The following is a 23245-nucleotide window of genomic DNA, read 5'->3' as shown; positions in this document are numbered from 1 at the left end:
TCAATGCTGTGCAGTCAGAGCTCGAGTGCTTGTCCATACCCACCACCGATTCATGACTGCAACCTTCCAGATATTTCACAACACCCTTGCCAGGGAGGAGTTCCTTTGATCTGGCCATGGCTAAACATCAATTAGGAGAAAGATGACGCTGCGCGCTGTTGACGCTCCACTAGACCGAGTAATGCCGTGTGATGGGCAACACACGAATCAGCTTGGTGGAGTGCGGCTCGGCTCGCCGTCAACTCCCAACACGCCCTCCAGGAGTCTCAAACGTGTTGCTAGCGGCGTCTAGCTCTTACAGAAGCGTGCTCGGCACCATTAGCACATGTGCTTCCAGGCCTGTCCAAATGGAGGCAGCGGCCACACTGAACCGGGGCGTCATCCCGCCAGTCCCTGCCAGATTCCCAGCAAGGCCGACGAAGGTCCAGAGGACCCAACGGAGATCACGGGAGCAGACCGATCACATAACTACATACATCTTATGGCGGGTAGGTCCATATGTATGTAGCATTCCGACGCCGCATCAGGGCCCGAGCCGAGGACGAGAAGATGGGACTGTCTCTCCAACTCAGACTTACGGGTAACCAGGAAGGTCCCATGCCAATCGACATTGGCTTGGGTGATGTGATGGGAAGAAGGAAACGATACCTTGGGGGGGTTGGCGGCAGCTGATCGTTGCCTTCGCTCTGGAAGGCGCGTCTGTTTGAGGTGAGATCGACTTGTGCCTTGTGTTAAGGGCTCGGTTCTGCTAGTTTCCTGCGTAGTGAGTGAACAAAGTCAGTGTTTGTTCGGACGAAATCGAATCAGCTGTGACTGGTAACTTGCTCTCTATCGAGGACAACCTAGTTCGTCCCCCGTGATGGAAAGCATTGCGTGTAGTGGAAGGGATGGGATGGAGTGGTGAAATGGAGGAGACGTTGCGTGGGAAGGCGTGTTGGATGGAAGTTGTTGTTGTATGATGAGTTGAAAGTGGAAGAATTTAGAGAGGAATGCAGAAATTGAATGGTGCACTTAAGTTGGAGAGTGAAAATTAAAGCAAGTGCCCCATCCATTACAAACAGCATCTACATTAATATATGGATGGACCTGCCTTAGGTAAAAAGTAGGTAACCCATTTTGTTTTGAACAGGCAATACACACATAGAGGCGACTTACCTTTTCCAAGCTCCAGCTGTCTAGCCTGCCAGTTTCCATGGCTACAAATGTCCTTGTTGGATTCCGGGGAGTCATTCCATACCGGGAAGATAGTAATTGAAGATTCCAAAACAGGGGAAATGGCTCAAGTTCTGGAAGAGTGGTACAGCAGGTGCTACCTCATGGAGAACACAGCAGATTATGAACTCTCGTCTTATTGTCCCCCATGACCGCTTGTCTTGCAGGAGTGTAGGCAGAAACGTGTCAAATCTCAAATATTGACCGAGACCATTCACTTTGAATCCCTAGATGCACCTAACTAGAGAGTGGGCTCCTATCTTCATTATGCTTCCAAGGATCTTCGAGTTCAAGCGAAAGTGAATTCATTGTTATTGTGCTATCTCCTTTAGATCAAGCTTAAGTCTCATTGTATTACCGCTCAACTGTTGCAAGATCCGTTCTAGTACCTCCTGACCCCCCGTATGCTATCTCAACTTCGAGTTGCCACTCGTTCTACCTATTGTGAAAACCAGGTTAATCTTTTGTTGCGTTCGGACACTTTCTGGCTCTGAAGGGCTGTGTTGGTAATGCTCTTCGATATGGTTTTTAGATCCTTAAGCAAGAACTGATGCTATACCCACCATGATCCTTCTGACGCCGAGACGTTCAGCTAATATTCTGACCTGTTCATCGGGCTGCCACCACAAGAATTGGCATGCTGAAATCTTTGGCAGGCCTCTTTGGGTCCTGGTTAACATGGTTTCATTTAGCCTTCCACTCTCCCCTTGATCGTCTACTCATGGTTATGGCAGTAAATTCGAACACAATAAATTCATACTATTCGAGAACGGCATGGTGTGATTCTGCAGACTATAAAAGTTTGGATGCTTTCCTTCAAGAGCAGGAATCCCCCCAGATACGCCTCCACAGTTGGCCAGATTCATCGATATCACACATGACTATGTCTGCATGTCTGCTTCGAAACGGGTTTGGCAATTCTGTGTTGTACCAAGACGCTTCCGTGGGATAACCGTGAATATGATCAAATGAAAGAGGTCTGAGAAGGGATGTACTCTAGATGATGGTACATCGAGGTCTGGAAACATATATAACTGATGCTGATCTCAAATACCACAAGCGTAGGCAATTTGCAGTCCATAAGGGAGATTCCCATTGCTGAACTTGGTTGTTTCGTTCCAGATCTCGTAACTCTCTTGCTGTCATCTTAGGAGGCAATCTTGATGTGTATTTTGATTTGAACGATAGATCGAAAGCTTCGACAGCTAGCCCCCTTGGGAACACCGTATTTGTCTCCGGAGGATGGATGGGTTCTTCCAATCACCTGTGCTTTAGATTTGATTTGGAAAACGGGGCCGTTTGCTGCTTTGTAGCTTCGCTTTGGCGCAGGATTCTGACGGGAAGGATGTCGGTTTGAAAGTCTTGCCAGATCGTGGTACTTGGGGCCTGGCGTGAATGTCAGCTATGGAAGCATCTTCCTCACCCAAACCAAAAGACATACCAAATTGAGGAGCGTACAGTACATCAATCATAGCGCAATTTAATCATGCAATCATTATTAAACCCATGGCCATTTTGCGAAGAACTACTAGGTTGGCGGCATACACATCAGTCACAGGCAGCAGCTAAAGTCATGTCAGATTGGGCAAGATGGCTCATTAGTGTTCTGTCTAATATCAACACACCTCTAGGTGTGTGCACTCGAGTCCTCGAGTACACCATAGGGAAGGGTCCTCGGCAGGGTGGCTCTCACCACCCCGCCAACCACTAGCCACTCTTCACACCCACCTCGCTTATCGAGACCTCCTCCGTGGCCTCCTCGCCCTCGCCCTTGGCAGGCGTGACATCCGTGGACTCGGCCTCCTCCGTAGCCTCTTCGCCCTCGCCCTTGGTAGGCTTGCCCCAGGTGACTTTAGCCCCCATAGACTCCTTCTTGGCCTCTTCTATAGCCGTTATCAAATCATCCTTGGCAGGCTTGGTCTTGTTGGACTCATCTTCGTCATCGAGGGATCGGATGAATGGCAATCCCGACACGATAGAATATCTTCTTGATATGCCGTGCCGCGCGTCTTGCGTCATAGCTGGCAGCTGTTTCCTCTGATGGGGCAACAGCGTTTGGCCCGCCGGAGGGTTGGGTCTCACTGGAGCCACTTCCTCGACGGGCTGCCGCGCTGCTTGATTCTGCCTCTGCTCCGCAGCGCTTCCGTGCCTTGGAGTGAAGAAATGAGAGTTCTCCGGGTATTCGTCCGGAGGCGCCACTTGCGATTGCATATTTACCTTGCAATTGATAGATTCGGACAACCTTTTGCTTTGGGTAACCATGTCACTGGCATCAGCGGCCAATACGTCCTGAACAAATTTGGCCAAGTTTTTAGCCTTTCCGTTCTGATACATGTCGGCTGTCCACCCCAGAAAGATGTTGTACGCGCGGCGTACCCTGAACTCATTGTTCAAGTCCAGGATTTCCTTTCCCATACCCTGATCGCCCCTGAGTTGGTGGGCCTTGATCTGGACCGAGTTCTGGCCCTCGGAGACATGGATAAATACTCCCAGGAACTTGCCCAGGATTACCATATATGGCGCAACACATTCTGACACCTTGACGTCGCATGGCAGCTTGACTTCACAGCTAACGCAGGCGCCAGGGTGCACGGGTGGAAGGCCCAAAGACGGCAGGTTAATACTCCCAACCGGCTCGGTTACCCGAGGTTTCTTGGTCTTTGGCTCGACCACTGTGAGGTCCGATCCTGGACCACTGCTTGATTGAATAGCTCGTTTCGCAACGCTCGTCTGCGCGGCTTGGGCTCGCTGAGGGGGTATCGCCACGCTGATCTGTGCGGCTAGGGGTCGCTGAGTGGGGATCGCTGCGCTTGTCTGCGCGGCTTGGGCTCGCTGACGGGGGATCGCCACGCCTGTCTGCGCGGCTTGGGCTCTCTGAGGAAGGGTCGCGACGCTTGTCTGTGCGGCTAGGGATCTCTGAGGGTGGTTCGCGACGCTTGTCTGCGTGGCTAGTAATCCGGATGTGGTTGGGTTGGGCTTCGCCCATTGAGACTCAGCCATACCTCCGCGTGGCCGGGGAAATGAAGCTGTGGGTTGCCTACTTGAAGGGACTCGCAGGAAAGTTTGGATCCAATCATCGACCTTTGAATACTTCTCTATCGTGACTTCCCTTATAACAGAACATGTTAACATATCGGCCTCTGGTGCAATTCCTTGCGGTGGAGGCCTGCGTTCTTCTAGTTGGTCGTCCCCTTCACAGACTGTAGACCATGTCAGCATCAGGCCAGAAGCAAAGCGAATGAAAGGAAAACTGAAGGGCAACAACTTACAGGTGGACCAGAGTGTTGCAATGACAAACCACAGGAAATCTAACCTGGGTGTCCTGTCGCCGGATAACTATGTTTCATACTGGCGAATGATGGTTTTCGTTATTTTAATCAGAGGCTCATTGCCTCCTGCTTTTTGTACGAGCGATTCAAGGGCCTTTTGCCAGATACTGAGAAAATAGTCTTGTTCTGGTGTCGACATGTTGATGTTGGCATTGTCACTTTGCGCAAAGACGGGATGAAGAGGAAAGGAAAAAAAGAGGAAATCCAAATCGCAAAGTTGGCTGCATCACAAAACATTGGGAAGTGTGGGGGCAGTATCTGTCCGCCTTCCGAATTGGGAAGGTGGGATCGGTACGTACCTTCTTCAGCTGACTTACATCAAAATTGATACAGCGTTCGTAATCCCTCAAGCAATGATCACGCATTTATTATATACTTTATATTTATTTATGTTAGTACTTTAGGTACATATTTTACCTCCATATCTACCTCTTTCGGGCTCTCTCTCTCTCCGGTTCTGTAATGTTTTCTTAACCCGCCCAATCTTCCGCTGGGCCACTCCATCCAGAATGATTGGCTACACCCATAACAACTCGATAACCGCAGTGCGTTCTTTCTACCACTTCCTGGCAACCCTGCCGCGCCTCTCGACTGAGGACATAGTCAATCCACTGAATGAGGGATGGCCGGATCTGACCGACGCATACATTGCTCCATTGGGCAAGAATGCCGCTGTATGCGACCTTCTGCGACACCTACCGTATATCCGGTCCAACGGTCAAGGCAACGATCAAGTGGTTCTAATGACACGTGCTACAAACTATTACGATTCTGCCACGCGTTGGACGTTCGATCGGGGCCTTGTCGACGGCAACCTGGCTCCGTACGGAGCAGGTACTGTACCTCCACACTTGGCGGTTCTGACGTCCGGGAGCAGGTACGGAAGCTGGCTGTTGTTGGACACTGAGACTGGCAAGTCATTAGATCAAGCCAATGCATTACCAAATCATTGATAATACAACCTGATTGTAAGAATCAGGCACTGTCACGAATTTCATCTAACAGGAGCGTCCTGAGAGGTCGGAGCCTGCGCGGGATAACCCTGACGCATGGCGCGCCTACCACACTCGCCCTGTGGCAGATTTTTTTGAGGAGTGGAAGGAGAAGTATCGCACCCTGGATTGGGCCGCCGTGGTTGAGAGCGTAGATGACGGTATTATGTTTCGGCACGATGTCAGTACTGATGTAAGTTTCGCTCGGTTGAGCCGCTCCGGCAATCACCCCTTAGTGGTTGGGCATACCTTCTCACATGGAATGTAGGAAGTACGTCAGATATATCGTGACAATGGCTGGCCCGATGCTTTCAACCGCGAAGGGTGTGAGGAGACTGTCCCAGCATAGGAGAACAGACAACGGCAGGAAGGTGACTGAACAGAAGCCAAATCACTGTGTGTGGCCTCTCGGGCATATAGGAAAACATGATAGGATGCACTTGAAAAGGCGAAAGGTTGGTTCTGACAGCTCATACTACAATGTTCAGTGTTTGGTACTATCTTATCCATTGAACTCGTCAGCCTATTTGAGGTGTCTGCACTTCTGGGTTGAATCCTGAATCAACTTTATTCCTACTTGTCCTATTGTTAATGCGTGCAGATACGATCGATCTTCCAAGGAGAAGGCAGCAAGGAGTCCGAGCACACCAGCATGAGCGTCGCGCCAGGTTGGAGTTTCAGTGAGTATCTGACATTACATTTGCAGACGGATGAGTAATTGCAGCTTCAAACCCCATATGGTAGCCATGATTACCTGATTTGATAGGGAGTCACGAAAGCACGAATGTCACAGAAGCCCAATTACAAGTGCGGTGAAGCAAGCAAGCTTTCTCATTTAGTATTGAAGAGGATGCCGAGACAGTACTGAAGACGGTCGCTATAGTGCAACGGATGCCATTATAATGCGTATTAGGGGTTGTGAACTGACTGGATGGCGATTGTTGACAACGAAGCATTGCATAAAGCTGCATACAAGCTCACGAAATCCGTGGTCCCTTCTGCGAATAGCTTCAGCTTGTCAAACGCCGCACGCTCAATGCAATCATCCGCTCGTCTATCGGCCTCTCTGGGTAGAAAAGGAAGTCCAATCAGGCCTTTCCAACTATCGATGGGCTCATAACTTTAACATTATGGACATTTAAATCCAGTTACAGATATCGCGGTAAGAAATCGCCAGCAGAAGAACTGTCCTTGACTCAAATACTTATGGCCAAGGAGCATGGGTGAGAATAGAAGCGTGCAGAATTCAGATGACTTTAGTTCACTTGACGCGTAGGTACGTCACATTTGACATTGCATCAAATACAAATCGAAACACAGCATCTCACACAAAAACGATAAGGCAGGTGGCGGTGACGGGTTACTCTGTAGTATTCTTCTACCTAGAGCGTTAAAACTTCTTCCTGAAGGAAAACCCCTGTTGAGTTTTAAGGTGACTTGGGCTCAGATTTGATGGAACTTGTTTCTACCAAAGAATGCAGAGCTGTTACATCTACTGCCTGAGGTGAACCATACTCTTCCTTGATGTCGTCCGCTCCCATCTCATCAGGGTTAGAAGCCGACATCGCTGCCTCCTGTTGACGAGGCTGACGGGTCGCCCGGCGGTTCTTATCCAGGCCCATAACTTGATCGCGCTCCTCTTGGTCACTCGTCTGAGATTCTTTGGATTCCTCCCAGCCATTTACAAGCTTGAAAAAGGGATTGGTTTCAGGTGGATCTCGTGGGGCATTCTCAAATAGGACCCATTTCTGGTTGTACATCAACGGAATACTCAGAGGATCGACACTCGCAAATCCATAATCACCCTGGTTGGAAACCTTCGACGGCAGCGGGCCTCGGTTCTTGAAATCCTGCGGGACAGTCGGATCGTCCGGCAACTCGTCCAGAACAGCCTTGATCCGTCTTTTGAACCTACTCGTCCACCTGAACCGCTTCCAGTAGGCCCCACGTCCGGCAGCTCTGTCGAGAGAGATAACTTCTCTCTCCCACGCTTTTGCCAGGGTAGGATTGAGCACCGGTTTCCGAATAAATCCTTTGGTTTCATCGCCAGGCACCTTGGTCGAATAGTCCAGTTTTGTGATCATCGGAGCCAGACCCTGTCTAAACTCCCAAACAACGTAGACCAACCATCGGTCTCTATCCTTGTTACCTTCCAGGCTATAGCAACCCTCAACAAGATGACCTTTCTTGCCACAGAACCCACAATTATTAAGTCGGCCTCTGGAACCCAGAGGACCACGGCATAACTCGGGAGGATGCTGCGTTTGACAATTTCCACAGAAAATGTGTCTTCGCGCGCCGCCATTCGGAGGCCAAATCCAAGCACTCTTGGAGACCCCCAAAGGGTTGTCGGTGACAGAGGGGGGAATACTAGGTTCAAAACTACTGTCTTGACCGTATCCAAATTTGAAATCGCGCCGACTTTCCCACTTTGCATGACGCCTGTCTCCCTGAGAGAAGGGAATTCGGCTGTACAGTAATTAGGTGCAGGAAGAGGGGCAGGAGGAGCAGTAGGAGCCATCGACAGAGCAGCCATTGGCAGAAGGGGGGCCATCGGAGGAGCCATCGGCGGAGGAGCCATCAGCAGAGGAGGAGCCCAAGGTGTCTGGGCATATGGGAAACCACCACCATAATAAAACGGAGCCTGCAGATAGGGACTTTGCTGGTAGGCTGGGGACGGGGGATTGTAAAAAGCAGCACCGCCATACATCGGCGGTGACTGACCCGCATTACAATAATTTGGCTGGTTGTATCCAGCACTGCCATAGATCGGCTGTAACTGACCAGCATTGCCATATGTTGGCGGGGCTTGGTAGGGACCTGTGTACTGACCTTGAGGTTGATATTGAGGCTGAGGCTGAGGTTGAGACTGAGGGTGAGACTGAGACTGAGCTTGAGGTTGTGCGTATTGACCAGCGTGACTTTGCTGGTCTTGCTGACCGCCGCCACGATGGTTGCGGCCAACGCGCGAAGGGAATCTTCCGGGCGCCATCAGAGCAGAAAATTTTCCAAAGTTTTTCTGCAGTGATGATGGAGAAAGGAAGAGGAACGAAGTTCAACATCAAATGATCAATTTTGTAAACATGCGGTGGGGCCCACTCGCGTAGATACGTACCTCATTACCTCATTTGGATGGCAACTGCCTATCGTTTTGACCCTTCTAACTGGATACCTGAGGTGCTATGGGTAGGTAGGGTACCTGTTGCTGGGCCCAAATTACATTGACTGGAATCGGTGAACCAAGACCTACATACCCCAGCCAGCCCCCTGTGAGGCCATCGTGGATAGGGTCTGCCCCCCTGAAAGACCAGTAGGTTGGTGACTTTCTCCTGTCACTTGGGCTCCCAAAGCACTGCAATCCATGTCCCATACAAGTCCACGAGGTCAGGCCTTTAGATCCTTCTTTGTATGTAGCACATATGTCATTCTCATCGATTGTGTTAAGGCTCTGCAGTATGATTTTTTAATTCGTAAGGAGGATACAGATCTACAGGGGAATAACCCACCATACTCGCCATCACCATTTCCACACTTGGGGACACCACATTCATCTTCCACCTCCACCCATACCGGCGAGCCTCTGACATCGTCCCCTCGTTAGAAGATCCCCTTCCTCTCCCAAATCAAACCTCGACATGAAGAGGTCCCTCCACAATGCTTTGGCAGGCGGCCAGATTCTTTCAAGAAATGGCCATCTTTCTTTCTCACAGAGCAACACTCCCTGTGACACACACTTTACGAGGAATGGTCTTGTTAAGACTTTTGTAGGTAGCTAGATCTGCTTCATATCGAGCTTGGCGCCTAAATCATGTCTTGAAATCCTAACTGACAGTCCATTTCCAGGGGCCCAGATCTATCCGCTTCTCGGAAGTGAAATACAAGTGAAATTATCGCATAGTAATTTGGATAGAGTTATGAAAGATACGATGAAAATGATGGCTCGGCTGGAGCTACAAATATGACTGACATCACACCCTTTCCAGGACGTTCTAGTGAAAACGCTTCAAACACTTACACACTGTCCCATCTGTGATGTTGAATTGATGCGAGTACGACACAGCATGTATCTGTTAGCTCCCCTAATCAAGGATCTTGGCTAGATCAGGCGCGCTTTCTGTTGTATGATCAGACCGGGTAGGACATCAACCCCTTTAGACGAAACTAAGCCCCCTGCCCCTGGTGTCACTAGCTCAACGTCGACGCCACCTACCATGGACCAATCATAAACCGATAACGGCGATTCGAACTTCCTGGATGATAAAGCTGCTGGACAACCGCCAGCTGGCCGCGATCGTTACGCCCCTGGGCCTGTCGGTCTTCCTGATGGCCCTCGGCTAGTCCAGGAAGGCAAAATAAATATCTTAAGGATATCCCGATGACCACCTTGCTAACATTCCCCTTTTGTCCTGCAGATACCACAAACCTGGAGCCCCCACAAAGAAGATTGTTCGACTTCGCCGAGAATCGATTACTAGAAGCTAAAGAAAGGCAGTGCGAGTTACCGGCCCTGTGTCTCGTTCTGTCAGTAGCATGTATGCATGGATGCTGCGGGAAAAACCCTTCGTATACCCACCTCGTTGCCGACGACAATTATGAGACCAAATCCATAATAAGGAATGTAATTACAATAATGGGAAGGATGGCTATATGCTCTGCATTTTAATAGCTGAGTGCGGAGATGAGTATATTGGCAAAAGCAGAGCGCACCGAGCCCTAGTCAGTGGCGCGATGAATGAGCATCCATCTCGGATGTTCTTGTCCTGGAACATCGGCGTCGAAAGCATTTGTGGGATCCGGAACCTCTGACGCCATGGAAACTTTCTCAACTATCACACCATGAACGTTCCCTATTCTGTAGGAGCCAACAATATGTGCTTTTCCGGCATTCGGTGACTGACTGAGTGAAACGGATCAACCGTCGATGTCCATGTCGTGCTGGAGGTTCGGTTTGGCCGGTGGCTATCATCCATCTGAGCACTGTGACATCTCGGAATCGAAGGTACGGATATGTAGCAGGTTGGAGACCAGGCGGTGCTCGATTATTTGTCATCTGAAAAAGCAGACCGACGGTAGTATGGCCGAGGCAGCTTCGACGGAACCGGAAGAATGGCCGGTGGGAAGTGTCTTCATACGCGGAGGAAGAGGCGCATGAAGAAGATACGCGCGCGAAGACGTTGAACAACATAGCTATACACTTGGTAAGTTTGACAAAAGTAAAGCATAGCCCCTTTTACTTTGGACCCTGCGGTAGAAATCATCGGAGAAGATTCGTTGGACCGGTAGGCATACAAAGGCAACGAGAAAGTATTCGAATGAGAATATGCAGAAGGACTAGATACAAACAAAGAAGAAGCCTCACCCGGGCTAGCAGGCCGAGCATCACCACGACCGCGCGAGCAAGTCGACAATCCAGACCTGAGCAAACGAACCAGTCTTGAGCGCTGTTGTCCCGCCAACTGTATTCACCTTGGGGCGTGGCTCGCCGCCGCAGACGCCGCATGAACGGCGCTTGGCTAGAGAAGGCATCTTATTACCCGTGATCTAGCAGCAGACGCAGGGGCTTCTTCACAGACAAGGGCTTCTTCACAGACAGGGGCTTCTTCAGACTCAGACCCCGAGCGCCGTCGGCCCCTTACCAGCCCCACCACGGCCGAGGACATTGGTAATAGAGCAATAACTCAAGAGATCTACACACTGCCAAACTATCACGCCCGGAGTCGAGACGATATTGTGATGTTATGCTCTGCGGTCCTATACCAGGTTCACCCCCCTCATTACCGTCTCGAAGGCAACCTGTTCGGCCCGCCTCCCAAGTATGAGAAGATTATGTCAGGCCAACACTCCAGATGGCAGCACCTGTGATCAAATCATTTCTGGCGTCAGAAAAGCATCAGGCAAAGAAAGGGCCAGCAAAACATTGAGGTTGTAGGATGAATACCAATTCATACGGTGCGCCCTGTAACAGCAGATATTGTCACGAAACTTGTTTGCTTACCGAAACAGCCTCTATATGTCTAGCATGATATTTGAACTCGGCTGCTCGTTATCACTACGCCGCTGACGTGCTAGCCCTGATCTGGGTGCCAATGAACTCCAAGGTGAAGTAGTCTGATGGACTTGATTACGGTTATGTATTTACTTTTGCATTATCCAGTATTTGTTTCCTAGTCCTGATTTTAAGTCGAGATATCGGAAGACATGAGTCGAATCCGACACGCCACTGTACACAAGGCCTATGCATATGTCTTCTTACCCCTCCGACCCCTGCCCCTTCTACATCACTCCCCCGCGACCATTCTCCGCATCCCCCTCGCTGTGCGAAGCCGATGCCCCCTTGAACTCCCCGTGGTGTACGTGCGCCTTGTGCTCCTCGGTCTCCTCGTACGCGATGAGCAACTCGCCGTTCTTGCCGTAGCGGCGGGGCTCGTTACGCGCCACGCCGACGACCTGGAAGTACGCCGCGGCGCCGTCCACCTTGTGGAAGATGGCGTCCATCTCCTCGAGGGACCGGTAGGCCGTCTCCGGGTAGAAGAAGTAGACGCTCGGGACCATGAAAGCGTTGATGACGGCGAAGATGATGTACGTCTGGTACCCAATACTGTCGAAGGCAACCGGGGTAATCATGACGACCATGAAGTTGAAGATCCAGTTGGCTATACGATTATTGCACGTCAGTATTCATCTCTTCAGAGTCTCCACCGGTGATACTGACCTGAAGTGGACAGGGCGTTGGCAGGGGCTCTGATCCGTAGAGGGACGATCTCGGCGGGGTACAGCCAGGTCATACCGAGCCAGCCGATGGCGAAGAAGGTGTTGAAGACAAAGAGAAAGACGACGGCGGCGATCTGGCAGGGGGCGCTGTCAGGCCGCGAATTGACACCCGCAAGGACTGCCATACTGGCAGCCTGGCCGGCCGCGCCGAACAGCATGAGCTTTCTACGCCCGACCCGCTCTACCAAGTACACGGAAGGCCATGAAGCGATGAAGTACTCCGTCCCGTTGATGGCTGCCAGAAGACGTGCCATGAAGCTGCTCATCCCGAGACCGGAGTAGATCACAGGGGCGTAGTAGGTGATGAGATTGATACCCGAGATTTGTTCTGTCGGTCGTGTCAGTAAGTGGTCCAGAGCAAGGGCAGACTGAGGCAGCGCATCGGCAGCGCATCGGCAGCGCATCGGCAGCGCATCGGCAGCGCAGGTGTTTGACTCACTAGACGCAGGTCAGTATGAGCACACATGCATTTCGTGGGGCGAGGAGGTAACTTACCGGAACATCTGGTTGGTATAGCCAAGCAAGGTGCGGTGAAAGTTCCTGTAGCAATGTCAGCGCCTGGAGTGGACGATGACGGGGGCCGGGACAAACCTGTCTTTTCCTTGCGTGAATAGATCTCGGAAACGGCCCTTTTTCATCTCCAGTACGGTATCCTTGATAGCGATGAACTCATTCCGGACATCCTTGTCATCTATAGTCGTGTCTGCGAGGGCAGCAAGCACGTCAAGAGCTTCATCCTCTCGGTCCTTAAGAACGAGCCATCGCGGCGACTCGGGCAGGTTCCTTTTTGGGGGTTAGTAACTCTGTTCTGGGACCAGACAACAGTCCAACAGGGGAGGACGCACCAGATGGTTGATAAGATGAACAGACAGAAGACAATCTGGAATGCCAGCGGGAAACGCCAGGCTACACTGCCGGGAACAAAACTAAAACCCAGGTCGATCCAGTAGCTGATCATGATACCACAGGTGATGAGCGCACCCTCGATCATGACGAGCTTGCCACGCTTGTGCGACCGCGAGGTCTCGGACTGCCACGTCGGCACGGTCGACGTGTTGCCGCCGTTGCCGATGCCGGTGATGATCCTGCCGATGATGAAGTGCGGTAAGGTGGTCGCCGACGCCTGCAGGATGGCGCCAATGACCATGATGGCGGTGCCAAGCAGGATCATGCGCCTGCGGCCCAGCGGGTTTCCGATCCAGATGGTGATGACGGCGCCCAAGAAGCAGCCAAGGTTGTAGGCCGCCACAGAGATGCCCTGGGTCTCGGAGCGCGTTTTCTTAAGCGCCCGAGTAGTCGCTCCGTCAGGGTCGATGTCAGGGAAGTCGTCGAGGAAGTTGCGCATCGTCAGGATGCCTCCCATGACACCTTGGTCTGCTTCTGTGTTAGTGGCCCATTGCCAGAGTACTTGTGGAAAAAGGAAGAGCCGTTACCATAACCAAAGAGCAGAAAGTCGCATCCTGCGATGATGCCGATGGCATAGTTGAGCTGTTTGCCACGAAGGCCGAAGTAGGGCTTCATGCTGGAGATTGTTGAACGGCGAGGTTGTTTTTAATGATACTAGTACCCCTCAAGAGCGCCGAGCCATGCAGAAGACATCTATAGGAACCGGTAAACAGACACGATGGAGGTTCGGATTAGCAAGACACGGGTTTCGGGAGACGTGCAACGGGGGGCGAGGGTGGTATTTGTACACTTGCAACGGGACAAGAGTGTTTGGATGTCAGATGGTTATTTGAGTAGGGATGCACAAGACTAGGATCACTGTAGACTGGGAATAATTGCCGATCTCTCTTGCTTTCCGGACCCCGTCTTGCCTGGAATAGACAAGGCCGGCCAACCAGATCCACCATGTCAGAGAAAGCAGAAAACCCATCTCGGCCCCATGCTTTGCAGTCCAGAATGCAGGGGGATGGCAGCAAAATATGCGGTGCTGAGCAAGACCCGCTAGTCTGACGTTAGCACGATCAAGCAACGATGATGACACTTCCCTAGTGTGTGGGGGGAGAGGGAGGGAGACTGGGGGGATAAGATTCGTTAGGGATGACGCTAGTTCGAGGAGCAAGCTCGTATGCTTACATGTCTTCATTCTTGCTGGCTGGACAAGACGATGATGCACTTCTGCTATGAGCCTCATAATCTAGTCGAGTTTCCTTGGTGGTGAGAATGCGTGACGTCCCAGCAAGAGCCTCATGTTGCCGCGCTCTCCAGTAAATGGGTAATCCATACGGTTGAGGTCCCTTCTTCTTGGGGTCGTCGCACACAGAGCGTTGGAGGAAGAAAGAATAGCCGTTCGCTGTCGGATTGCCTCTTTAGGCAACCCGATAGGAGTTCTTGCCTCGTCCCGATCATCTGCCGCACCCAGCCTCGAGGTGTCCACTCCGAGCGCGGAGAAAAGATCCTGTGACGTCACGGTTCCGCTTGGTGTGCAGTAACGCTTTTTACGGCACCTGTACATGTACAAGCGGCCTGGCTGTTGGCCAAAATGGTGAGTTCTCAAGCATTCGGCGATGTGCGAGAATCAAACGGCGGGTTAGTCGGGAGGCGTCGGGTGCTAAGGGGAATTGCGAAATTCACGACGGCTCCGGCTGCCTCTATCCCTCCTCTTCTTGCGCCCTTCACCTATACCGTACAAAAGGTCGAACTGTAAAAGGCGACCGCTCCGGCGCTACGTCGGTCTCCCCAGGCTCTCCCCGGATTGAAAATATGGGGTCTAGATATGGAGCCCACACGCGACCCGCTTCACGCCTTGGATCGCGTGCGGTGCTCGAGTCGTACTTCTGCCCGCTGGCATGGTTCACCGACTCGAACGTGGGATTTCAATTCGAAACGAGAGGTGACATTGCCATGTTCTGCTGCTGGGCCTTTTGTTGTCGTTGCCGAGGAAAAAGTATGCGGGACATCGGAAAACATCGGCACCATGGAATTCGATGTCCTCCGATCACAATTGCCAAGGCAGATCGATTTCGAGGTCTACTGTGCTCTGCGATTACGAGTGGATTGCTTCATGAAATGTGACACTTGGTGCTTGGGGCGTCCGCCCCTGCATATGAATTGAGGACATTCTCGGTTACCATTGATGAAGTCTTGTATTGATAGCTTAGATACTTACTCGTTTCTTTAGATATGGAGAGTTGTTCTTGGACGTATTCCCCCCACATCGGAATACATAACTCCGTAGTCCAGGTTTCTCGCATAGTGATTTCATGAACATGACAACCCATCAATCGTGAATACGTACAAAACGAAAACGTAACGCTGCATCAGGTCATCATCCGTCAATCTCGTCCGACCGGAGAGCTCTTCAGGAACCCATATTCATCATATAAGCTCTCCGAACTGGCCTCCACTCGGACTCGCATCGAACTGCTCCGGCCCGGTGATTTCGCAACCACCTGCTTGGACACTCCAGTCATGTGTCTATCCAGCTCCTTCAGCCGACTCGCCAACCCTGTCCCAGAACCCATACCGGCACCTACAGTCCCACGCCGACCTCTTCTAGCACTTATACCAGCACTGCCCTCGTTGCCCCAACGACGTGCCGCCGGAGCACCGCCCGAAACCCCCTTATCTCCTTCCTCGTACGGCTTTTTCTCCGGACTGCCTACCGCCAGATAGTTTCGGGAGGCCCCCGAAGTGCCACCCCGCTTCCCGGGGCTGAACCCTCCGCCGCGGAGAGCCGGCAGCGTGGGGCTGCCAACTTCAGCGACAGCACCCAGCGTAGTCGACGACGACGTAGACGCTCTGCTGTACCCGCTCGCCTGGCTGACCTGGCTGTTCATGCGGCGGAGCTCGGCCACCAGGCTGGCTATCTGGGTGCTGTCTCGATTATCGACGTTGTTGGTCGCCTCATTACGGAGTGGCGGCAGCCGATCTTCTTCTTCTACTTCTTCTTCGCCCTCCGCTTGTGAGGAGTATACGGAACCGTCCGAGGGCGACCTGGACTGGTTGACGAAACTGGGTCGCGGCATATCGTTGTGAACCATGTCCCGCCGCTCATCTTCTTCGTCGTCTGTAGCCTTTGAGGGGTCACGGTGAAATCCAGCTTGCGACCTCGGCCTTTGATCTAATTTTGTCGGGGAGCCCTCGGGGCTCGGCATGGTCAGCAGTGTCGTGGTGCTGTAGCCGATGGTCGTGGCGATGGACGTCCTGTTCCCGTTGCTAGAGCTCTCATGGATTGATGACCCGCTACTGCGCGACGAAAGCGTAGGGCTGGGGAGCCGGTCAATGATGCCCTGAGTGACATATGGCGGCGGCAGCGTGATCTGCAGGCTCTTGGGCGACGGCGTGGGCGTCGCCGTTGCCTTGGTGAACCGCACTAGTGGCTTGGAGCTCGTAGCTCGAGTCGAGTCCCTAGATTTAGGGCCAGTCTCGGGGCGGTTCACGTTGGCCGGCAAGACTTTGAAGACCTGTGAGAGCCGCGGCGAGTTCTGGGATGGCGACAGGTCCGCGGTAAACGGATCGTCGTCTACAGCGTAAATAGAAAAGTGCGATGAAGGCTCCAATGGCTTGTCGGCCCTACACCGGGGACTGACGTGCATGGCCGGACATTCGGGGCGAGGCATGGGTCTGGGTCCATGAAACTGACCCAACGTTCCCCGGCGTAGTTTGCTTACCCGAGGACTGCCGCCGTTGTCAAAAGGAAGCTTTGGGCTCGTGTCGTACCTTTCATACGGCTGGTGCGTCGTACGAGCAACATATGTACGTTCAGTGCCGGGGCTCTTCGTTGGCGAGAGGTCTGTTTCCTCGTCTACACTATATAGTGTTGAGAACGCCAACGACTCAGATCCGCTAGTAGTAGGTCGCAGTTCTTGGTTCTGCTCGGCTTGCGCCAACTCTTTGGCCCGCTCATGTCGGCTGGGACTAGACAATGCAGTCTGCACGTCGGGCTGCGAACCTCGCCTGCAAGCGAGCATGCTATCAGCCTCAGACACAATCGAAAACTGCGATACGTGCGACATGTGGGAGACGTGGCGATCGTGGCTGGATTTCTGTATCGTGCTGGGAGTTGGCCCCTTGGGGAAACTCGTCATCTCCGCTGCCTCGAGCTCGGCAACCATAACTTCCGGTGCACTCTTTTTTCGTGCCGGACTTACTGGCCCACCATCTGCGTATTGAACATCTCCGAACCGGACAAGCTGCTGGCTTCTCGCAAACATTGTCTGCCGTCTCGCGCTTCTGTTGCCGTCTTGAAGTCTCGCAGCCGTCAGTTGGAGGATAGCGGACAAGTCTGTGGCCGACGTGCAGGGCCGGGGTGGCCGTTGAGAGTCTGGCAGGCGCGATTTGCCGGCGAGTTGCTGTGCTGCTTCAAAAGCGATGGTGTATGTGTTCCTCGTCGTTTCCGCCGCCGCTAAAGGCTGCTGGGTGCGCGTAGGGCTTGCTTGGGGTGCGCTCACCGTCTGCGGCGCCGGACGGGGCTCGTATAGGACAGTTCCAAAAGACAAGCATATGTCTCCCCCAACAGGCAGAGCTTCGCCGTTGCTTTCGTTTGGACCGGGATGGGCTTTGCGCTCGGCATGGGGCAAGGTTGGGCTCCCCAGCAAGGCGGGATTGCTCGAGATTTGTCTGGCACTCAGCTTCCGGCGAAGCGACAACAGGCTGTGCTTGCTCTTGGGTTTCGATATGCGTGGCCCGTGCAATGCGTCCTCGTCGATCCATGAGCTCTTGCGTCGGAGTTCGCGAAGTTCTCGGCCACGTTCCTTCTCCCTGCGCTGGGACTGCCCGCCGCTGCTGTGGACATCATCCCTAAAGGGGGCTAGGTTGAGACTCGGGCGCCTGGAGAAGACAGGAGGGATGACGGGCAGAGAGATGCGATGCCTTTGTTGGATTGACTCCAGGTCGCCTTCGTTGTCGAATATGGACTTTTTGCGCAAACGCCGGGGAATGGGGACTTGTCTTCCCAGCCATCCTGTGAAGGCGATCCTATGGTGGCCGATCCTGCTTGTTCGACGAGCCGCCGCCGCCGTGCTTGACGTCTCGCGACACAAACAAGAAGCAGTGATAGAACTACGAAAACAACCAAGGCGCCGGAGATGGCAACGCCGACGATGCCGCCCGTTGACAGAGTCGAAGAGCCAGAATCTCCGTCCCGTGCCTCTATCGAAGCAAAGCCGCGAACAAGGCTGGGCATTCTGGATTAGCTAGAAGGGGGAAGTGTTTGTGCGTAACAATCAGGTTGAAGCTCGCTGGCCAGAAGCTGCGATCTCGTCGTCCGCCGTGTAAACAGTTTGCGGATTGAACGTAGAAGGTGGTCAAGGGCAGCGAAACAAACAACAGATTGCCCTTGTGAAAAGGCGAGTAGAGTCAGGGGTAATTGATCTTGTGGAATGCGTCGCTGGACCAAAGTACATTCCAGCCAACCCCACGTCTCTGAGACAAGAGGCTGGTGCCAGTGACTTGTCACGATAAGCTGGAGTGTGTTTTCTGTGTGAATAGGCATGTTGTTTGACTGCCAACTACTGCGACTTTGAACCTTATGCGCCAGACAACGGTGGAAGAATCAATAACAACGTGTTTCGGGCGGTAAACACAGGGGATGTTGCACGACTCGCCAGCCTTGGTTTTCACACACCCACAGCATCATGCTTTTCGGTGCCGAGTTGTTGGACCTCGTCTCGCTCTCGGACTCAACGAGCGAGACCTGACCTAACACCAAGTCTCAGCGCCCGGCACCATGCCCGGGTCCCCCGCGAGAGTGTACGAGGCACAAATAGATCGAAAAGGGGCTTTTGCACATTTCGTACTGTCATGTAGTCCTTCTGTGGTTTTTCATTGGGTATCATCTGCACCACGTACTATGTTAAGCATTGCGACGGTCCGAGAGGGGGTAGCGGCCACATACCTATCCTATTGAGAAAGTAATCCGCCATTCTTCTTCGTGGGCAAGCTGTCCCAATTCTTCCTCGCCATTGCGCCATGCTTTGGCAACCTACTCAGTCCGCGATCGCTTGGAATCGGCTGCGTCTTCGTTGCTGTGTCCATTGGTACCCTCGCCATCCACCTCATCTCGTACGCGGACTCGGCCGGCGCCTTCGCCTAGTTCTCCACTGACACCCTCCTCGCCGTCTTCGTCACCACCACCGCCAATCCAATTCCCCTCGGCATCGAAATACTCGTTCACGTTTTCAGCAGTAATCCAGCCCGAGCTGCCGGGCATAGGCGGAGGCAGGCCACCGTCCGCATGGCCTTGAAAAGCGCCAGGAAGACCCTCCAGAGCCTCACCTTCGAAGATGATCCGGTCCGATTCATCTTCCTCGTCGTCGTCTTCGTCTTGCGGATCAGGATGCAAGTTCGAGCAGGCCGAGATCTGGTTGAACAGGGCAGCATTGCGCTCGGCGTTGAGCGGATCGACCCGAGAATCGGACAAGTTCTGGGGGTTCTGTGACGGGATCAACGTGAGCTCGATGGGGTCGAACGCGTCGTCATCATCGCCACCGCCGTCGCCCGAGAACTCCAGCTGCATGTAGACGCCTACGAACTTGAGGTCTGCATTGTCTGGGGATTGCAGGCTCCGGAAGTTCTTGGTCGCATGCAGAGTGATGGCAGGATAAGGGATCTCAATGCCGGTGCCGCTGCTGGGGGAGAACAGAATAAATTTGCTATACGAACGCTTAGTCAGATGGCCATTTGCTTGTATGCCGTTAAGTCTCTTACCTTGACCCGACAAACACTTGAACCTGAGCTTCCTCTCTCATGTGCTTTCCACCATCGTTCTCCAGCGCCAGGTTCTCGGGTGCGGTAGGATGCTTCGGGGCGGAGTCATCCCCGGAGAAGAAGTAAAGTCGTTTGTAGTGCTCGGTTGAGCACCAGGCCTTTACATTCTCGTCATGAACGTAAAGCACGGGCTTCCCGTCGAAGAAGGTTTCGGGCGTCTGGGCCTGATACTCACTCAGAGGCTCAAAGTCGTTTTCGGCCGAAGGGCAGGTCTTTATGACAGTAGGAAGCATATCTGATGAGTTTGTCGATGATAGAGAGTCTAGAATATGACAGTAATTATCACACACTTCCTCGTGCTATCTGTATTGGCACAAGTATAAGAAAGCGGTTGCTGAGACGGGCAAGGCTCGACTGACCTTTGCGAGCTTCCCCAGAAAGTGAGCTTGAATGTTGAATGGTGGGGCTTATCGGTTATCAACCAACCAGCCCACTGGCAAGGTCCATTTACAGGCGGGTTGTCGCAACCGTGCGGGTGTTACGTACATCAATACTTTCCATCCGACATCCTCACATTCGAATCTCTCGGTCGTTTAAATGCGCCTCTTCAACCTCCATCCCATTTTCATATGACCCGTTGCCCTATTGAAAGTCTCCCCCTTTCGACCTCAACCAATACAGCTTACAGTTAGCCACACAACTGCGCAGGGCGCAACTGCAACCATGCACAACACTCGTATGTACTGCCGCTTCCTACCTCTGCTGCACCTTGTGGGATCGACCAGACGGACTTCTAACCCTTACATCTTGTTTCTAGGCACGCATCCGCTCCTGGCCCAGGTGCCCCTGACCGTATCGCCCTTCGTCACGCTCCCCGTCGCCGCGACCCTGCCCTACACCTACAAGAGCATGCCATCAACGCTGCCGCCGTCCTCGACGACCGGCATGGCGAACGCCTCGGCCGATGCGAAGCCCAAGTACGTGGTCTCGGCATCGGGCCACGCGGCGCACCCGGACGACATCGTGGCGAGCTGCCGGGCGCTCCAGGCGCACGTCGCCCAGATGCAGGAGGAGGCCGGGCGGGAGCTGCGGGCGCTCGAGGAGCGCATCGCGGCGCGCGAGCTGGCCGAGAAGCGCCGCGTCGCGCCCGGCTGGCTCGACAGCGAGGCGCGGCTGCTGGAGCCCGAGAAGAAGACGAGCATGTCGGAGGCGGGCGTGGGCATGGTGACGCCGCCTCACCCTCACCAGCAGCACGGCATCAGTGGTGCCGGGACACCGCTGTCGGTGGCCGGGCAGTTCGCGGAGATGAGCCTGGCGGACCGGCAGGGGGCGAGCGAGATGGCGGTGGATCAGGGCGAGGAGATGGACAGGGCATTCGGAGGCATGAGGTGACACGGGCACGTACGAGAGAACCATTGATTATATTGAGTTGGGGGTTTGTACATTTTCATAACTAAGGAGTCGGGGGTGTCGGCGTTTTGCATGCATGGCGTTCTGCATAGAGGCTATTTGGAGTTACGTGTTGTGTGTATTTACTCAGTACGAGAGTAGACCAATTGACTTTGCCCCATAGTAACACCTGGCTTATACGGATCACGATAGTGATCGCAGGCTTTAATACGTTGGCTGGCGATACTAATAGCTCTATGTAAGGACATGTACAGCATCTGAGTCCATGGCCAAGTGCGCAACAAAGACCGGAATATGGGGACAACCACCACGAAGCCCAGGACGCCTGAGGATGAGGGTGTCGATGAAGAAGACGAGAATCGAAACGGACCCGGAATCGACAGAGACCGGCCGCAACAGGTCCACTCTACTGGCATATATTCAAACACATTTTAGTCGCAAGAAGGGCCAGATAACTCGACGTAAAACTGAGGTTTGTAGCTAATCCGCTCCTAAAACCTATAGTTTCAATCGTCAGTTCCGGCTGAGAAGTCTGAGAAGTAGTCGAAATCCGCAGGTACGGGCACATCTGCCGATGTGCCAAGATCCGGATCGGCCACCTGAACGCCTAAGCTTAGTGTCTTGGACATATCAGTCGTCTCTGCTCCGGCCGTTCTCGTACTTTCTGTGGCAAATGGCTCGCCGAGTCCGGCAGCATCGCCGGGCCTCAACAATGAGGTCATACGCTGAGCCCATTCCCACGGCTTGTCTTTACCACCCGGCAAGCTATTGAAATACTCCCAGCCCATGACGCCGCCAAAGCGACTAAATTGAAAGTTCAAGAGCGTCAGGTTCGCCCTCAGAAGCTCCCACGGTACGAACCCAGCACCGTTCTCGGCGGTCGTCACGAGACCGATGACGACCTTCTCGGGCGCCCATCCTCGGGCGACGATCATCTCGTACATGATGGGGGTGCTGGCGTCGCCCCAGCCGCAGTAGAATTGCGTGTTGTACCAAGCAATCTGGCTGCCACGCATCACCTCGAGGGCCTCGTAGTCGAAGCCGCTCAGGTTGCGGCGAACATCCAGGAGGGCGGCGGCGACGGGGGCCAGCGTGATCAAGAAGTCCGGGCCAAAGTCGGAGCGTACGCGGTCAATCAGACGGATGACGCCGCCCAGTGACATGGCCTCTTCGATGTCCAGGTCAATGCCGTCGAGGCCCCTTTCTTTGATGACGTTGTAAACGGGGGCATAATATGCCTCGAAGGATGAGTGGTCCTGGTCGAGTCGGGTATAGGAACCTTTGGCGGCCCCGCCCAGCATGCCAAGCACTTTGACGCCGCTTGCTTGCGCAATGCGAAGTTCCGCCCAGAGATTGATGTATCTGGGGTCTGCAGGCGCGTGGTCGTTGAGGGTCAGGCCATTTGGATCATCGTTGATGTGGAGGGCCGCTACTATGATGTGCGTTACGGCAACCCCCGGTTGGCTTATCAAAGGCAGTATGGATATGTGTCTTCCATTGGGGTCATGGATGGTTTGGTGGTATATGACTATCCTTGGTAGGGCGCCTCTGGATGAAGATGCCATAGCAGGCGGAGATCGATAGGCTCAACGGTGAGACCCGGCTGACAGGCTGATGCGGATCTGATAGTGCCACATCAGCAACAGGTCGGTCGGCGTCAGCTGCGACATTTCAAATACATGACCTACCAAGACTCCCGAGTATGTACGTGCCAGTGAAACAAAGGCCCAACAGCTACTGAGTCCTTAGGCCGGCGCGATACAGGCCTATGTCGGGAAATTGAGCATCGGGCAGGGATGGATGGCGTTGCTGGGCCAGGTACACCAGTCGGGAAGACGGCCAGGCTGCCTGGAGGACGGACCCTCAATTGCACCGCCG

At 53.3% G+C, this 23245-nt stretch overlaps 9 protein-coding genes across 9 annotated transcripts; 2 read left to right on the top strand and 7 right to left on the bottom strand.

The window, feature by feature from the left end:
* Positions 1-2359: 2359 nt before the first annotated feature.
* Positions 2360-2684, bottom strand: PG994_013837 (uncharacterized protein; the record flags this gene model as incomplete). Its single annotated transcript, XM_066865246.1, has 2 exons — positions 2360-2598; positions 2654-2684. 2 exons carry the CDS (start codon positions 2682-2684, stop codon positions 2360-2362), a joined length of 270 nt encoding a protein of 89 aa, XP_066708375.1.
* A 235-nt stretch (positions 2685-2919) lies between these two features.
* PG994_013836 (uncharacterized protein) lies at positions 2920-4212 on the bottom strand (the record flags this gene model as incomplete). Its single annotated transcript, XM_066865245.1, has 1 exon — positions 2920-4212. One exon carries the CDS (start codon positions 4210-4212, stop codon positions 2920-2922), a length of 1293 nt encoding a protein of 430 aa, XP_066708374.1.
* Positions 4213-5050: 838 nt separating this feature from the next.
* PG994_013835 (uncharacterized protein) lies at positions 5051-5882 on the top strand (the record flags this gene model as incomplete). Its single annotated transcript, XM_066865244.1, has 3 exons — positions 5051-5418; positions 5561-5726; positions 5802-5882. 3 exons carry the CDS (start codon positions 5051-5053, stop codon positions 5880-5882), a joined length of 615 nt encoding a protein of 204 aa, XP_066708373.1.
* Positions 5883-6960: 1078 nt separating this feature from the next.
* Positions 6961-7617, bottom strand: PG994_013834 (uncharacterized protein; the record flags this gene model as incomplete). The annotated part of the gene is made up of 1 exon (XM_066865243.1): positions 6961-7617. The coding sequence occupies one exon, from the start codon at positions 7615-7617 to the stop codon at positions 6961-6963; it is 657 nt and encodes a 218-aa protein (XP_066708372.1).
* Positions 7618-11806: 4189 nt separating this feature from the next.
* On the bottom strand, positions 11807-13825 carry PG994_013833 (Sugar transporter STL1; the record flags this gene model as incomplete). Its single annotated transcript, XM_066865242.1, has 6 exons — positions 11807-12186; positions 12246-12742; positions 12800-12844; positions 12896-13087; positions 13150-13678; positions 13738-13825. 6 exons carry the CDS (start codon positions 13823-13825, stop codon positions 11807-11809), a joined length of 1731 nt encoding a protein of 576 aa, XP_066708371.1.
* A 1757-nt stretch (positions 13826-15582) lies between these two features.
* PG994_013832 (uncharacterized protein) lies at positions 15583-18434 on the bottom strand (the record flags this gene model as incomplete). Its single annotated transcript, XM_066865241.1, is given in 2 exon segments — positions 15583-18165; positions 18180-18434. The coding sequence occupies 2 exon segments, from the start codon at positions 18432-18434 to the stop codon at positions 15583-15585; spliced, it is 2838 nt and encodes a 945-aa protein (XP_066708370.1).
* Positions 18435-19232: 798 nt separating this feature from the next.
* PG994_013831 (regulator of volume decrease after cellular swelling-domain-containing protein) lies at positions 19233-20250 on the bottom strand (the record flags this gene model as incomplete). The annotated part of the gene is made up of 2 exons (XM_066865240.1): positions 19233-19902; positions 19958-20250. The coding sequence occupies 2 exons, from the start codon at positions 20248-20250 to the stop codon at positions 19233-19235; spliced, it is 963 nt and encodes a 320-aa protein (XP_066708369.1).
* Positions 20251-20680: 430 nt separating this feature from the next.
* On the top strand, positions 20681-21349 carry PG994_013830 (uncharacterized protein; the record flags this gene model as incomplete). Its single annotated transcript, XM_066865239.1, has 2 exons — positions 20681-20693; positions 20775-21349. The coding sequence occupies 2 exons, from the start codon at positions 20681-20683 to the stop codon at positions 21347-21349; spliced, it is 588 nt and encodes a 195-aa protein (XP_066708368.1).
* A 524-nt stretch (positions 21350-21873) lies between these two features.
* On the bottom strand, positions 21874-22932 carry PG994_013829 (glycoside hydrolase family 18 protein; the record flags this gene model as incomplete). Its single annotated transcript, XM_066865238.1, has 1 exon — positions 21874-22932. One exon carries the CDS (start codon positions 22930-22932, stop codon positions 21874-21876), a length of 1059 nt encoding a protein of 352 aa, XP_066708367.1.
* Positions 22933-23245: the final 313 nt, after the last annotated feature.

Source organism: Apiospora phragmitis (genome assembly GCF_038363925.1).
Source record: "Apiospora phragmitis strain CBS 135458 chromosome Unknown utg000013l:1.0-2965645.0:1.0-2969333.0, whole genome shotgun sequence".
In the NCBI taxonomy this organism is placed as follows: domain Eukaryota; kingdom Fungi; phylum Ascomycota; class Sordariomycetes; order Amphisphaeriales; family Apiosporaceae; genus Apiospora; species Apiospora phragmitis.
Note: the sequence above shows the minus strand (reverse complement) of the source record. Positions and strands in the feature narration are given on the sequence as shown.